This window comes from Engraulis encrasicolus, chromosome 23 (genome assembly GCF_034702125.1).
Source record: "Engraulis encrasicolus isolate BLACKSEA-1 chromosome 23, IST_EnEncr_1.0, whole genome shotgun sequence".
Taxonomy (NCBI): Eukaryota; Metazoa; Chordata; class Actinopteri; order Clupeiformes; family Engraulidae; genus Engraulis; species Engraulis encrasicolus.
In genome coordinates, this window is record NC_085879.1 from 22472980 (window position 1) to 22489183 (window position 16204).

General features: G+C 42.4%; 2 protein-coding genes across 3 annotated transcripts; both read right to left on the reverse strand.

The window, feature by feature from the left end:
* Positions 1–328: 328 nt before the first annotated feature.
* Positions 329–5444, reverse strand: rnf103 (ring finger protein 103). Its single transcript, XM_063190591.1, has 4 exons — positions 4520–5444; positions 4213–4355; positions 3830–3945; positions 329–2900 (listed from the first exon to the last, which is right to left on the reverse strand). Exons 1-4 carry the CDS (start codon positions 4743–4745, stop codon positions 1379–1381), a joined length of 2007 nt encoding a protein of 668 aa, XP_063046661.1. The 5' UTR covers positions 4746–5444; the 3' UTR covers positions 329–1378.
* Positions 5445–5566: 122 nt separating this feature from the next.
* On the reverse strand, positions 5567–16115 carry abhd18 (abhydrolase domain containing 18). 2 transcript variants are annotated; one of them, XM_063190722.1, is made up of 14 exons: positions 16007–16115; positions 15113–15220; positions 14774–14858; positions 14499–14599; positions 14157–14232; positions 13617–13703; positions 13347–13372; positions 13084–13222; positions 12025–12114; positions 11517–11618; positions 10933–11116; positions 10038–10298; positions 6588–6750; positions 5567–6387 (listed from the first exon to the last, which is right to left on the reverse strand). In XM_063190722.1, the coding sequence occupies exons 2-14, from the start codon at positions 15202–15204 to the stop codon at positions 6333–6335; spliced, it is 1461 nt and encodes a 486-aa protein (XP_063046792.1). In that variant the 5' UTR covers positions 15205–15220; positions 16007–16115; the 3' UTR covers positions 5567–6332. The 2 variants fall into 2 exon arrangements, with proteins under 2 accessions (XP_063046792.1, XP_063046791.1); XM_063190721.1 differs by having other exon boundaries at positions 15980–16113.
* Positions 16116–16204: the final 89 nt, after the last annotated feature.

Consider the following 16204-nt stretch of genomic DNA (forward strand, 5'->3'; position numbering starts at 1 on the left):
CGCAAGGATTTCCCCTTGCACTTTAGGCCTGTATTGAAGACAGAAACCTTTAAAACAGACCCCACATTCTGTAGGGCCCCTGAATATAACTTAATTGTATTGTAAACGTTTTTTCAAGATTCCTTCACAATGTATGTCATATAATGAATGTGAAGCTGCATAACATTCAAGTTATATCGGGGGCAGATAGAACAGTCTCAAAAACTGTAACCCACCCTGTTAGAGTAAACTCTCTCCCTAGCTTGGTCCTGACTCCTGTTTAGGGCATCAACAACAACTTCTTCAAACTGACCCCCCAAAAAAGCCTGAAAAGACAAGTGACAATGAATAAAGGTAACAGGCACACAGTAAATTTATTTGGGAACATTTCCACAATGTCAGTCCAGGTGAAAAATAAACTTTATTTTGATGAATATTACAGTTCTCTCCATAAACTGTTCTGATTCAGATTACATCCCGGAAGAGAGCACAAGAATCCAGTTTTGTCATAGTGTTATGCCATTGCCAAATAAAATTGCTTTTAGAGCAAGATTCAGCTTTCCATTAAGTGTTACAACACCACACAGACACAAACAGAATAGCTGTAGTTTGTAAGTGTGCATCGTTTGGTCTTGTGCAAGCTTTTTTAAAGAGGCGTATGGGTATCTTAAGACATAACGTCAGACCATTCCATAGATTTCTCATTTCTTAATAAATATTAAAACAACATGCCTGGAGATAAATATCTGAATGTAATAATTTTGATCATAAATTGACCATAGTAACCCTTCAAGATGTCTGTCAAGAACATAAAACAAATTTAAAGTCTATCAAGTAACTTGATTTCAAATTGTAACAATTACATATTTTGACAAACTTTTTAAGCACACAATACGTTTTTTTGCTCATTAGCTGAGCGTTTAAGTGACATTTTTTTCCCCAAGACCTTCACCTGCATTTTTGAGACATACGAGTAGTGGGACCAGGATCATACCGTAAAGAGGGCTGCCTCATATCAACAACAAAGCAAAACCATTGAAACGAGGCATTCACACATTTGAAGATTTTGAACAATTAATAGCTGCATTGCAGATTCATCTCTATTAATCTATTACGAACAAGGCAAATTAGATCCCCAATAGGGTTAAGAAATCTTAATCCACTGTTATTGTTTTTTTTGTTGTTGACAATTACCAATGCTAATAATAATGATGTTAGGATTATATTACCCCATTGCAACTCATATACCCTCTAAATGCATGTAGTAGGCTCAAGCCAATGGATAAAACAGAAACAAAAACAAAAAAAAACGACAAAAAACTAGAGACTAACAATGTACACATCAAGTATTTATATAAGTTAGGTTGTGGGAGGCCGGTGGCAGGAGGGATTGCGGAGGTCACTCCGGTTCTTGCGAGTCCGCTCCTTGGACCGCTCTTAATGGCTTCTTTTTGAATGATGGCCATCGGCAGACGGGACAGCAGTGCCGACCCCCGGCCAGCCAGACCACAATGCATTGCTGGTGGAAAACGTGACCGCACGGCAGCCCCATGACTACGCAGTCGACCTCGAAGTTTTCCAGACACACGACACATTCGGTGCAGTAGAGCATGTCGTCTGGCCAGGGGGAGCATTCGCCGTCCTGCGACTCCACACCGGACCAGGAATCATCTGCTTTACTGCCGTTGTCACCAACGCAAGGGCTGTCCGAGTCACTACCACTAGAATGTTCACCCGGGTCTTGGTTGAACGACCCACACGTTTCTTGCCTAATGTTATCTTTTAAGTCCATGTTACGTCCGTCTGTGGCGCTGCCGCCCTGCGAACACCTGAACCTCCAGGTGGGCAGGTTTTTGATGTAGTCGATGGGCACCAGGGGGCGCAGCCAGAGGTCTGGGAAGGCCAGACGCTCCAGCAGGAAGTTGGGGTCGTCGTCCCAGTCCGACTCGTTGGGGAAGGTTTGGAAGGAGGCGATGGGGTGCACCAGGTAGCTGGTGTACCAGTCCCACAGGCTGCTCAGCCACTCCAGGTTGTTGGCATTGGCCTCCTGGTCCTCCTCGCCGCACCGCCGCTTCTTCTCGAAGTAGTCGATGAGCAGGCCGTGCGCCAGGTAGGTGCTGAGGAAGAGCGCCGGGTGCGAGGAGTAGAAGGTCCAGTCGGCCCGCACCCAGGAGGCCAGCGCGGTGGTGTCGGCGTAGCGCAGCAGCTTCAGGCTGTACTCGTAGAAGCTCTCCAGGTAGGGCAGCTGCAGGAAGCCCAGGATGGGCAGCCAGGAGATGATGAGCAGCGAGTTGTACGTCCCCAGCGTGCTGATGAGCACCACGAAGCGCTTGATGGTGGCCCCTTGCGTGATGAACAGGTCCATCCAGGCCATGAGGTTGACCATGACCAGGCTGAGCACGAAGAGGTCGTTGACCTCGGGCTGCACCGAGCGCAGGAACGTGTCCATGGCGTGCAGGGACATGAACTCGCCTGTGCTGTTGCCATACCTGTAGATGCCCTCTGGCGTCTTGAGGACGTAGGAGGGCGTCTGCTTGACGCCGATCTCCTCCAGCAGGCTGGCGTTGTCCCAGCTCCGCACGTCTACGAAGATGAAGTCGATGCGGCCAGTGAACTTCACGCTGAGGGCGGAGAAGAAGGCCGGCGGCTGGTCCAGCTTGGCGAAGAGGAACATCTTGACGGCGGGATGATGGTGCTGCTCGTCCCGCTGCTGCTGCTGGTACCAGTCGTCCTCCAGCTGCCGGGAGGAGCGGATGGTTTTGATGCGGTTGGCCACGTGCGCCGTCATCCACTTGAAGATGTGCTCCGTCTCGATGCGCCGGCCGTTGTACTCCTTTAGCATGACCTTGCCCTTGGAGGAAGACGTCTGCGGCACGGACATGATGAGGGTGGACTTTGTCCAGCCGCGCTTACGGCAGTATCTGGAGAGGAGGAGGAAAGCCTTCATGTGAGTTGGCACAATCTATGGTATGGTTCCCTAGCCCAGTGGTTCTTAACCTGGGGGTGTGCCAGACATTTCAGGGGGTGCATGGAATTTTTGCTGTTGAGGATTCTGCTTGCGAACATTATAATTAGGCCAAAACAAAACAAAATTAAAACATGTTTTGTTCCCCATGTAAAGTGATTAAGGTATTGATTAATGTCTCAAAGTGAGAATCATTGTAATTAATCACTTAAATCCGTTTTTAGTGTGTATACATGTGTATATGTTTGGGATGGGGTTGCAAGACTTATCTTAGGCACAGGTAAGAGAGTGTGTTAAGAAAAATAGGTTAAGAACCACTGCCTTAGCCGACTGGGTCACGGCAGACACCCACTGATATGCAGTTTTTAATTCTGGAACTGACCACAAAGTCCTTACTCAGTTGAGTTGATAATAACAGTCTGTTGTTCATTAATACTACTGTTTTCTAGTTGGCTGCCCATGTCGGGCAACAATAAGACCATTTTAAGAGCACACCGTCTTATCATCCCTGGTTGCAGCAATAAAACAGTCAGCAGCTTATTAATCTTTATGGTTATGAAAAAAGACAATATTGTCACTTTACCCAAATTAGGATCCCACATGTAAACCATTGGTAAACAGCGGGTCAATGGCCTATTGCAATGTATAGGATGCATAGACAAATGCAGAGGTGGAGGGAATGTTTTGATCCCCTCCCCCCCAAAAAAAAACCAACAACATTGTAATTATGGCAATGAGGTTATTACATTCAAATATACGTTTTCATCCTTTAAATGAAATAATATAAAATAAAATAAAAATCTGTCTGTAAGTACTGTACAATATACTGTAATAGGTGCATGGATAGCAGTCTTTATTTCAACCATTTTACCAACAGTCTCTCACCTTGAGTCACTTGAGCAGTTGAAAGTGCCGGTCCGGATACCAAATTGGGACACTTTCTGGATCATTTTCCCCCAGTTACCTTTGGTCAGTAGTGGATCCCTGCCTTGAGCTATTACCTAGAATAATAAACCATGATATGTTATTGGCATGCTACCAGGTGTTAATCTTTTCCGCTTGTGCTTGGTCTTCCTCGTTGTACATCTGGAAATCAGACACACTACATGCATCAATTTAAGTAGAAAAACACTCTTTACATTTCCTGGATAGACTGTCATTTAGTTAATGGGAGATTAACCAATAGCCCGAAATATGATCCTGGTAAGTCCAAAGAGTAAATAAGGGTTTCATTTTTATCAATAAATAAATAAACAAAAACCACTTACTTGGACCAACCATATCCCATCTTTAGTATCTTCTACCAGTTCATAAAAGTGCATCTCCCCACTGAATGTAGTGCTTGAATCTGTCCCAGGCTGTTCCTTCTCATTCTTCAGGGCTGAGTACAGTTCTCCTTGCATCAGATCCCCTAAACATAAATTGACACCAAGATTGAGAGATATATATATATATTATATATATTAAAACACTAGACATCAATTCAAACACAATAACCATGCAAAAAAAACCATCAAGGATGACAGTGACTGTGTTCATCACAGTATCGTGTAGTTTGTCAACAAAAACACTCACCTGACTTTTCTACCAGCTCTCTGACATCTTTCTTCTCTGCCAAACCAGAGTAACCCAGTCCTCGACATTCCAGGATGGTTTTCAACTTTTTGAAACTCAACGTGACAGGGTCAACGAGTTGTGTAGCAAAAATGCCTGTTTCATACCACACTATGGCTTCAAAAAAGCGTGCCAAAACAAACAACACCAGAAAGTAAAGAAGTAGGAAGAACAGCTTTAGCCACATCTTGCCCTTTCTGTGGAACACTAACCAAATTTCTGTTAGAATAAAACCGCAGCGAGCGAGTAGCCTAACTTCGCATCAGGGTTGCCTTGTCGACTATTTGTCTTCTGTCACTAGCTGTACCTGCTGAAACTAGTCCAGCGAGTTAGCTAGGATAGCTTATTTTCTTCACGGAAAGACATATCCCTTGAGAGTACTTCTATGGCGACACTGGACGCCGCGGATGACACCGATGTCGTATAGCCATTCTTGAGGTATCCATCGTTTTCACCAATAATTTCTATGCCGAGTGATCCAAATGTTGCAGTCTCGAAACGCCACTCAGTTGGCCCAGCAAACCGAACAGCGTACTAGGCCACTTTGTTATGGCCTTGTCTGCATAGCTGAATCCGCGCTGCGTAACAGGCCCGAATCTTCACACCAGAGGCATTTCTCCGAAATCTAGTGGTCTTTTACCTGCTGCGGGCTACCAACAAAGACTCCAGGTAAGATGTCAGGGCGCGGTGGCTTTTGCAGACTTGCTGGCTGATGTTAACCAGATCGCCTTGATTACCAGATCAGCTGGTGTACATAACAAAACGTCACAGGGGTATTTCCGCTTCCGCCCTGCTGTTCGTTCCATGCCAGCAGTGCACTATCCCTCGTAATCATATTACATAATATTGTAGAAAGCTTAAACAAATGACATTTTTACTTAACCACTGTAGGCCTACTGTCTGACTTATCCCCACAACATTGTTTACATAATTTAGACCAGTCGGTCGTGCATACAACACAGTTGCTTGAAATGTTTCCAAATTCATAATAATTAACAGACAAAACAGTTTCTTTTTAAATTTTCTTTTTTATTTTAGAGTGAAGAGGCGTCAAAACGAAACGACATGTGCTTTAGGAACATTTTGTTTTTAGGTTTAACTGTCAGTATGACTATTGGCATTTTGACACACATTTGTCATTATTAAAACATGTAATCGTACTGTAAAGGTTAAGAAATGTATTTTTTCTGGAAAATATACTGGCATCTTTTATGAACAATATTTGGCAGTGGTAGGTAGGTCACTCCATTCCATACTAACATGGCTAACTACAAGAGTTTTAAAAAATGTGATGGCAACAGGACAAGGATTAAAGCAGAACAGTGTGGGTTAGAGTAAACTAGAACCTTCTTTAACAGTCAATGTTGAGGCACCGTTTCTTTCTTTCATCCGAAAATATGGTCATTTTATAAAAACCCTTATCCAGGCAATTCCTGGTAAATTCAGTCTGTATACAAAACACTGAGGAAGGCAACCATGATTGGGAGGTAAGGAGCTGATAAGGAACTCAATGGATTTTTTTTTTTTAAAGTTGTAGGAAGGCGTATGGATAATGTGAACTGTACATCTCGGACCTTAAATACTGTGTTCATGAATATAAGTGAATACTAAAGAAAAGCACCACAGTATCTCTGCATATATAGGTTTCCTTCAAGATTATTCCGTTGGTGGCCCATGTCATTCAAAGTCTCCACTGTTCTTCACTTTACACGTCACAGCATTTATCTCATACAGTTAAAAGCAAGCTTGTTAGTGGAGTTCAAAAAGTCCGATGTTAAAGACCGGAATACTTTTGAAGAAAACGGTCAAAGGCGTCATAGATAGCTTGCCTGCAAGAAGAAGACAAACAAAACATTTGCAGAAGTTAGTCAATTTAAAAAAAGCGATCCTTCAGCTGCAGTTGTATGTAATGGTTGGTGTTCACTGTACAAACACACATCACGGTCAACTACGCATTTACAACAATAATAACAATAATAAAGCAGTTTATTATGTCAAAAATGTGTGTGGGCCAGACTTGATGATTTACCTAAAAAGTCCCTGTTTGAAGAGGTAAGCACTGACATGGCCTCCGTTGAGATAGCGCACTTCACAACCAGGCCAGATCTCTTGCAGACTTCTGACGCCTGTGCGTGGTATATAGGCATCCTCCTTGGCCAGCACAATAATGATGAGGCTGGGGTCCACGGGGACTGCAAACATACAAGGGTGTGTGGTGAGCATCATGTGGTGCATTCATGCAACAGGTTCATGCTTTCATGCATTCAGGTACAGACAATATTTATATCCCCGAAACGCGGAGCGTCGGGGATGTAATGGTTTTGCGTGCACCGCCGCCGCCGCGTAAGGTCTTTCGTGTTAACGCGATAACTTTTGAACGGATGTTTGGATTTGTCCCAGATTTTTTGGGTGAATGCTCTAGGGCAGGTTCATGAACTGATTCGAGTTTGGAGGTCAACACTTTCAAGATGGCTGAATTCAAGATGGCCGAATTTTTGTTTGGTCCATAACTTCTGACCGGGTGGATGGATTTGTCCCAGATTTGGCGTGTGAATGCTCTAGGGTAGGTTCATGAACTGATTCGAGTTGGGAGGTCAACACTTTCAAGATGGCTGAATTCAAGATGGCCGAATTTTTGTTTGGTCCATAACTTCTGACCGGGTGGATGGATTTGTCCCAGATTTGGTGTGTGAATGCTGTAGGGTAGGTTCATGAACTGATTCGAGTTGGGAGGTCAACACTTTCAAGATGGCTGAATTCAAGATGGCCGAATTTTTGTTTGGCTCATAACTACTGACCGGGTGGATGGATTTGTCCCAGATTTTGTGTGTGAATGCTCTAGGGTAGGTTCATGAACTGATTCGACACTTTCAAAATGGCGGAATTTTCATTTGGCCCATAACTTCTGACTGGGAGGATTGATTTGCCCCGTAACACCTTATTTTAATGGTTCACCATTTCAGTGAATCTACCATATTAGGTACAGTATAATAACCAATGTAACAATATTTAATACCATGTAATACTAATGTAAGGTAAGCGTACCCATTAAGCCCACCAAAATCTAAATTTCTTTATTTTTCAATCATCTTCACACAATTTTTTTGTGAAATGATTTCTTAAATAGTAAGATTTACCTCTCTTCTCAATGTTTATCACTGAATTGATGAATATTTCAAAGTACAATATGAAGATTTTTTACAAGAAAAGTGAAAAGTCTGAATGGGCTTAAATGGTACCTTTGGTACCATTTAAGCCCACTTGTTATTTCTCTATCAAAATACCTGGTGAGGTGTGTGAGTTGAGTTTAAACAGTGTAGCCTACATGGCATAAATGGTTCCAAAATGTAAGATTTGCTAAAAAATAATGCATAAAACCTAATTAAACATTACAGCATCTCTTACTTCATATACTTCATAAAATTCTTCATCCAAACAGAGAAATGTATTTTTTCTTATTGATTATTGTTAGTTCATTACATTATGCCCTTTTGACCTACTACTTCAGATTGTACAGCACTTTGTATGTCCCTCAAAGGCATTTTTCATTAGCATGCATGCCAACTTGCATGCATTTCAATGGGGTGTACCATTTAAGCCCACCTTGTACCCATTAAGCCCGCCTATACAAAAAGCTATTTTATGGAAATAATCAACTCCACAAAAACATTTCATGATGCATTTCTTTAAAGATCAATGCCAAACAAACTGGAATATGCTTAGAATTCATACCTAACCACCTTAAGTCTTACGGTAGAGTAAGATAAAGATGGTGTGTGGTTGTATCAAGAGAATATCGGCGTTTGCTCGCTCATAAAACACATCTTTCCATTTGAAGGGAAATGCTATAATTTAGTAAAACACTGCATGTATATATATATAAAAATCATTACATTTACCTCTTAGTTCACTAAATATAAAAGTATTTTCAAAATATTTCACTTAAACTAGCTGAAATTCTATGATTTCTGACATGTCCCAAAACAGCAAAGTTTTGAGGCAACTTCTTGTCAGTAGTCCTGAGACTGGGTTCACTTGGACGGGGATAACTCGACGATAAAAAATGTGATTTGTTTGCAATAAAAAACATTTTGTCAGTTACTAAACCCTTTAATTGGATAGGGTGATGAACAACAAAATTCACCTTTTCCCTTTCTTTAAATTGACCTCAAAGTTGAAAGTGGGCTTAAAGGGAACATGGGCTTAATGGGTACGCTTACCTTATTACCAGTGTAACAATATGCAATATCAGGTACAGTGTAATAACGAGTGTAACAGTATGCAATACCATGTAATATAGTGTAATACCAGTGTAACAATATGCAATACCATGTAATACCACTTACGCACAAACACATGATGTAAGTAAAAAAAATGGCGGTGTTACACTGGTATTACATTTTATTAAACATTGTTACACTGGTTATTACACTGTACCTAATGTGGTATATCCACTGAACCATTAAAACAGTATTACCATTTGCCCCATTTTTTGCTTCATTTTCACAATAGTCGTTTGGTTTTAAGCCTATGCACATCATGTCACGTCTGTATGTATCATATACGTTTACGAAATGGTGGACGGGAGTGGTAGGAATGATGGGGGACTGGAAGCGTTGCGTTTCGGGGATATACCTTAAGCAGTCGAAGGCGACTGCACAGGCAGTCTAGTTTTCAATGTTTCCATTGAAGTATAGTGTAGATCAAAGTGTGTTTCTTGACAATAGCAGTTATAAAGCGACAAAGCAATGTATAGAGTGACAAGACGACACGCCACTAAAAATGCATCATGTCATGCTTTATATCCATGTTGGATTGCACTACTTCTATACAACACAAGGTCAATCAGAGCACGAAAGTCCTTGTGCACAAGCCTTCAGTACCACAGGTGTGAAGCCTCATTCACACACTTTGCTGCTAGTTACTCGCTCAACAAGTGAAGTCAAAAGAATGTCTATGCGAGGCGTATAGGCGAGGAGAGTACAAGCGATGCGACGTGGGCGGATTCCGAGTTAAAAATATTTTAACTTCAAGCGAGGCGACTAAGCAAGTAACCAATTGGAATGCAGAGTTTGGATAACTGATGGAACTTCTCGCTTATGAATTGGTAGCAGGAACGTTTAGCGAACGTTCCATGAGCGAGTGACAAGCTGGCGAGTGAGCGAGATGCGAGTATTGTATGTGAACAAGGCTTGAGGCAGGAAACTTGATCACGGATGAAAGTTCAGAAAACACTGCACACTGATAACTGTTTTTTTGCATTCTCATTTCTTGGAGCAAACAGCGCATTTTGCCCCTGTGCATCTACAGGTTCGCTCTTCGAAACGCACTGACCAAAACATGTTGTTTGCTCGCTCCATGAAAATAACAAAGGGGAAAAAAAAATCAGGAATCTGTGTGTAGTGTTTTCTGAACTTTCATCCGAGGTCAAGCAGTACCTTGTGTCAAGCACCTCCCTCCCACACAAACACACACCTACCTGAGAAGTTGGCGATGTGTGTGCACTCATCCATGACCCCCTTCATGAAGCAGAGCGACTCCCTCTGCAGTGACTGACGCTGGCCCAGCCCTCTCTTGCTATTCGCTGCTGGCCGGCTGCCGGCTGCCCGCGAGATGTTCTTGGCGTGGAGCATCTCCAGATGAGGCGTGCTGCTGCTTACCGCCGACAGCATGTGGTCCAAGCGCTCCTGCTCCAGCCCTCCGCCTGACACCACTGGACCACCACCTCCACCACCACCACCTAGGTATAGAGCACATCAGTCACCACTGCTGATCTCGTACTATTGCCGCCTTCAAGTCATGTCAGAAGGTAGGGAGGACTGACGATCTCCTGGCATAACTTCTATACATATCTATGGAGTTGAAAGCTATTTTCCCAGAGCATAATGGTGCATTCTTTTGAAACTCGGTTGTCGGAAACCCAGACCTCCGCCTCAGGAAAGTGCAAAAGAACGAGTACTCAACTCGGGGTTCCGAAACTCGAACTTGGAGCACTTCGGTGTACTCAGAGTTCGTTTAATATTAGTGTTTTCAGACATTTGTGTTGCCCCCAGCTGTTGCAATAGAACACATTTACAACGGTTGTCGGGAGAACAACCTCGGGTCTACCGACAGCCGAGTTTCAAAACAATGAGCCATAAGGTCGGGATTTACAACTTTCCAACCAACGTGAAGGAGGCAATTAACCCACTGACAGGATGTTGAATGTGTGTGTACGACTGCTGACTGATTTTGTCTGCCTCTTTATTAACTTGTATTTACCAATATTCTACTTTCACCCACCCTATTTATTGAGACCTGAAATATACAAATGAATTGGCCAATTAGTAGGACAAATACGGCTTTCTGATTCTGATTTCCACATCTTCACTGACCTGTGGCTCCACCTGCCCTGGCCTGCATGGCCGTGGCCTGTTGCTGTTGCTGCTGCTGCTGATGTAGCCCGGTGTTCTGGTGCTGCAGGCCCAGGAGGTCGTGGGAAAAGTCCATGTTGGAGAGTCTGTCGAAGCTGCCGGGGGAGAACTTCACAAAGTCCTGGCCCATCCTGAATGAATCGGTCTATTAAGGGAAGAAGAGAGAGAGAAAAGGGAAAAAAACAACAAAGTTAAAGCCAGACAAAAAAAGAGAGATAAAGACAGAAAGAGGAGATGGATTTTTTTTAAGAACCACTGTATCCTTATCAACAAACAACCACTAAAACATTGGCGCAAAAACCCAGACAAAAAACACCATATCCCATAATGCAATAGCAGTAGCATTTTAGTTTTAAGCCATTTAATACGATAATCCGACAATAGCGGGAGTACATATCTCTAGCCCAGGTCAGGATCAACATCTGTCCCAGATGCTCTGCAAGAGGTTACGACTTCCAGTCTTTTTGCACTTCATATGCTCAAAATTTGGATAGGTTTTTCATTGATACGATAACATTTTCATTTGTGAATATTTTTAAACATACCCCACAATATTCCAGCATTCGGATGATTTCTTCTTCATATACTGTGTGCTTGGCATACTGTTTCTCAAGTTCTCTCCAGTTCACAGCTTTGCTTAAAATACCCTGTGTAAATGGAGGAGAGTCATGTCAAATTCATGATGTGCTCTGCAGTCCTCACTACCAAACTAATTAAATCCACAAAACAAAAGAACACAACACATGCGCAAATTCTATAAAACATCACCATTTGATTTTTTAAAAAGTCTTTAAAATGTCTATTTTTTTAAAAGCTCACCAATTCCATATACTGTTATGCATATAGTCACACACTTTGTAGGCTGAGTTCAATGAGTTCAACTTGTTATTGAAAAAATAGGAAGAGAGGAAAAAAGTACTGGTAAGCCAATCCACACTTGGATCATATAGTGATATTTTCCCACGAAACATACATATATGTATGTAAGCAAAGGTTGCTCATGAAAATTTGCTATGGTTCCAGTAGATTTCTTAAACATGCTCTGATTCTTACTGTGGTAAATACACTGGAGGCAGTGGTCCAGGAGAGGCAGGGCACTAGAGGAATGGGTTTGGGCCAGTTTGTGACGGCCAGAGATGCCATCTGCAGAGGCAAGGTAAAACCATGTCAATGAATGAAGCAAAAGGCAAAGGTAAGGCAATCATACATACACTGTGCAACAGCAAACATCATTTATTTAGCAAAGTCAGGTCAGCCCAGTGCAACATTTAAATTTCACAACACCATCACCACCATGGCAGTAGTGGAGTCACTACGACCCCTGCTCTACAGGCCGTTGGCAGAGGTCAGAAGTAGGACTTTTAAACCCCATGGACGCCAGTCAAATCTTCATTTGCAACATCTCTATACACGGCAATGTGGCCCACTAAACTACACCCACTACGGTTGGACTTGAACTACATTAATATTTACAACACAGCTTGGTTGAATGTCCCATTGTGATGTATTCAATGGAATGTGAAACCAGCATTTTTCTATACACAACTATGAAATAGTCCCTCTTTTCCAACCATATTATGCTTGTGAACAAATGTGCTAATGAATGTTCTAAGAAGTAACCACTAAATCCAAAGTTGTGTTGTATATTGTAGACGACTTTTGCAGAGATGTCCTCTGATGTCTTCTCTAGTGAGATATGCTTCGTATTTGAGGTAGCAGGAAACCGTCAAAGGTCGCCCATTACTCAAAACATGACACTAGCTTGCAAAACGAGTTATCCAAAGAATGCGAGATACGATCTTCACACCAGGCCGCTTCTCTTTAGCTTGCTGATGTTAAAATAGGGCTTCAATCAAATTGGTTTTACACTACATTGTGTATCGTTTGACTTTGCACTCTTTGAAACATTTCAGTCGCTCCGACCACTGTCATCGCCCTCGTATCATGCGGCCTGCATGACCTGCAGTCCAGATATCTATAATAGTCACCCCTCCCATGGTGCCCCCTTTCCCCTGGATTAAAAAGTCTGGCATGGCTTGGCATGGCACACATGCACTGGGCAGGCATGGTTGGATCTATAAATAGACTTGCAGCACAAAGGAGGGGACTTACATGCCCCCCCATGGAGATTCCCGTCATGCCCAGTGGCCCATAGCCCTCTCTCTCCAGCCAGTGGAGCAGCACCGCCGACTCCAGGATCAGAGCTCCCCCCATGACAAACAGATCCGACACGTTCTTCAGACTGGACCGCCTGTCAGCAACAGTAGAAAAAAAAGAAACAAGTACAGGATATGAACATACAGTACAGTGTGCATGAATGGCAACGCAGTTCATGTTGAATTAATCAATAGGCATCGGAAATAGAATATACTTACAGCTGGTCTTTTGGTTTGCGGTAACCATGTGCAATTCATAGTTAAGGAAATAGGTAGCTTTCCACTTGTGGTTGGCAGTACAAAGAGTCATTTAATGGCTAAATTTTCACCCATTATCTTCAAGGTAGTCAGAATATAAAGCCACCCTATTATAAAATATGGCTGAAATGGTACTGTTTTGAGTAACAGCCTCAAAGTCACAAATAAAAAAAGGCTATATGTAAGACAACATTCCTGAAAAACACTTGGTTGAATAATTAAGTGAAGGATATAATAGGGGTTCTCCAGGAGGAGCGATGCCATCCCGGTCTCCTTGATCATGGGCCTGGCCATCAGGGTGCGTCTCCTCCAGAAGAACTGCAGAGGACAGCAGAGGGTTGACTCACACCCTCATAGGGGACAATAACTTGTTTAGCAAGTTGGATTTTAGATGAAGTCATGTAGTGCAGTAGCCCTTATAATTTTCATCATAAACATTAGTATACTACTTGTAGGATGCTGGACTGTGTGTCGGATACCTACTTACCATCTGCCTCACTTGGCGTTTAGTGGAAACGCCATTACACTACTTGATAAGATGTTTTGAAAGAGACACAGCGTGTTATGCAATGTCTGTACACTATGACACACATGTAAACAGTAAATAAATGACAAGAGCAAAACTAAATTGCATGACAAATGCATGCATTATTCTGAAGCATGGTTCCAGCCATGTAGTGTACAGTGCTTTGTAATGTAGGTCATAAAGGCTGATTACTGCGTTGCTACGTTACTGTTATGGGTCTTGTGTTTACAGAGCTGTCTACGTACGTGGTCACCTGTTCCGGCCAGGTGTATGCACACGGGGTGGTGCTTCCTCCATTTCTTGGGCACGATGAACTGGAATCTTGGGACAGGCAATGGTCAAAGGTCACTGATCACAATCTCGTGATATGAAAACATTACACAGTCATATTCACATTGAGGATGGCTTAACGCCTAAATACGTCTGTCTGTGTAGCCTGCACCTGGTGCAATACACATTTGTAAATAAGAGAGCAAGAATAGAGTGTGTAGTCTTTTCAACTTAATCTGATACCCATATTTGACATACACCCAAAGACAACCGGTTCCTGAGTTTGAGCGTGCCTTGCAGGCGCTAAAAAGGCTTACCTGGCTTTTACAGACTCTGCTGGCAGAACACCAGGCACGATCTCCTCCAAGGGTGATATAAAATGGCCATTGTGAATTTTACAATCAGATTCGTCCTCTACCTGAAGATGTAAAATGAGTTCACAAGGTGAAGGTTTGAGCAACATTTACATGCAACATTTACATGCAACATTTGACTGTCTCTGAACTGCATCAATTAATAGCATGACTCAAAACAGTATTTGTATGAATTTGTAGAAAGAAAAAAAAACAAGGGAAAAACAATTTGAACTTACTTTATCAATATAAACAGGATAGTCCTTCGGAACCAAGTGCCTACACTTCTCACGATCCCCAATAAGTTTCCGGAACTCAAAGATTCTACGATAACAACAGGATGTTACATTTCTTACAACACAAATTTCTGTAAAGAAAATAAATTTGTTAATCTCTCACACACAGTAGTTAATTCAGCTATTACTGTACGTTTGTATTACAATAATCAATGAATTAATTAATAAAAACTGAACAATCTCTGCTAGTCATCTATACAGTATTGTATTGTATTGATATGCTGTAAGCTTACTTCCTCCATACTGCAAGTTTGTAAAACACTCAGAATCGAGATGAAATACCTTTTTAAGTCCTCTGGCTTTCCCCATCCTTGGATGAAGAGCTTGGTTAGGAGAAGCCTTCTATAAATCACATCTAGGCGACTCACCCCCATCTGGCAGGTCTTTCATCTGGGGAAAAAAATTACATTTTTTTAACCAACTTTTACATTAATTATATTGTAGGCTACATGGCAACACATGCTTTTTTCATTCATCTTTTATAATAGTGATGCACTTTACAACTGCGCGCCCATGTTCAGTCATAACAAGCCCTTACCCGCAGCAAACGTGGATTTGATCTAACAACTAGATCTTGTATTCATCGCAATGGCAACTCAACAGGATTACAGCCTGACACCGTGCTCCTAACCAAACACCAGAGGACGCATTTTGACATATGCTTCACAAAATCCGCGCGTGTTTACCCTATTCATTCACATTATGTATTAACGGGGCACACGAACATACCCATTCATTGACATATTTCGCGATGGTCGTGCCTTTCTTCTGGAAGAGGAATATTGTTTCGGGAAAGCCCACGAATTGTTTGACAGATTGTTCCTTCGACCTGTTTCGTAACAGCAGTGGGAACATACAGAACGGCTCGAGACACACGCCACATTAAAAGTAAACACTGCCTCGCTTTTCTGTCGAGAGCCATTGTTTATTAAACAATTAACAACTGTGTTGACAAATAAACCGTTATTGACAGCCCAGCACGTCGAAGAGTGGGCGTTTGTCACGTCCACCACACGGCGTGCAATAGCTCTGCCGTTGACTTTGAGAACTGTCTGCTCGTTTGCTGCCAGTGACTGACTGAATGTTAATTTTCATTGAATGTTCACAAAACACACTTTAATAGCGGCTTCAAACACAGATGACATATACCTCTGACTTAACCGGAGATATGCTGACCATCCAGGAGGTACCCTTTAGTGATGTTCCATTGTCATTTCAAAGGCAAAATCGTACCAGCTACATAGCAGCATCCCATCGTTCCCTGATACCATGTGACGGAAGTGTAACTTTTTTTTCTCGTTTCAGTGACGGATTTCCCCCCCAAACGACAGGGGGCAGTGGTGGTCTGAAAGGAGCTGCCTTGTTAGTTCTGCT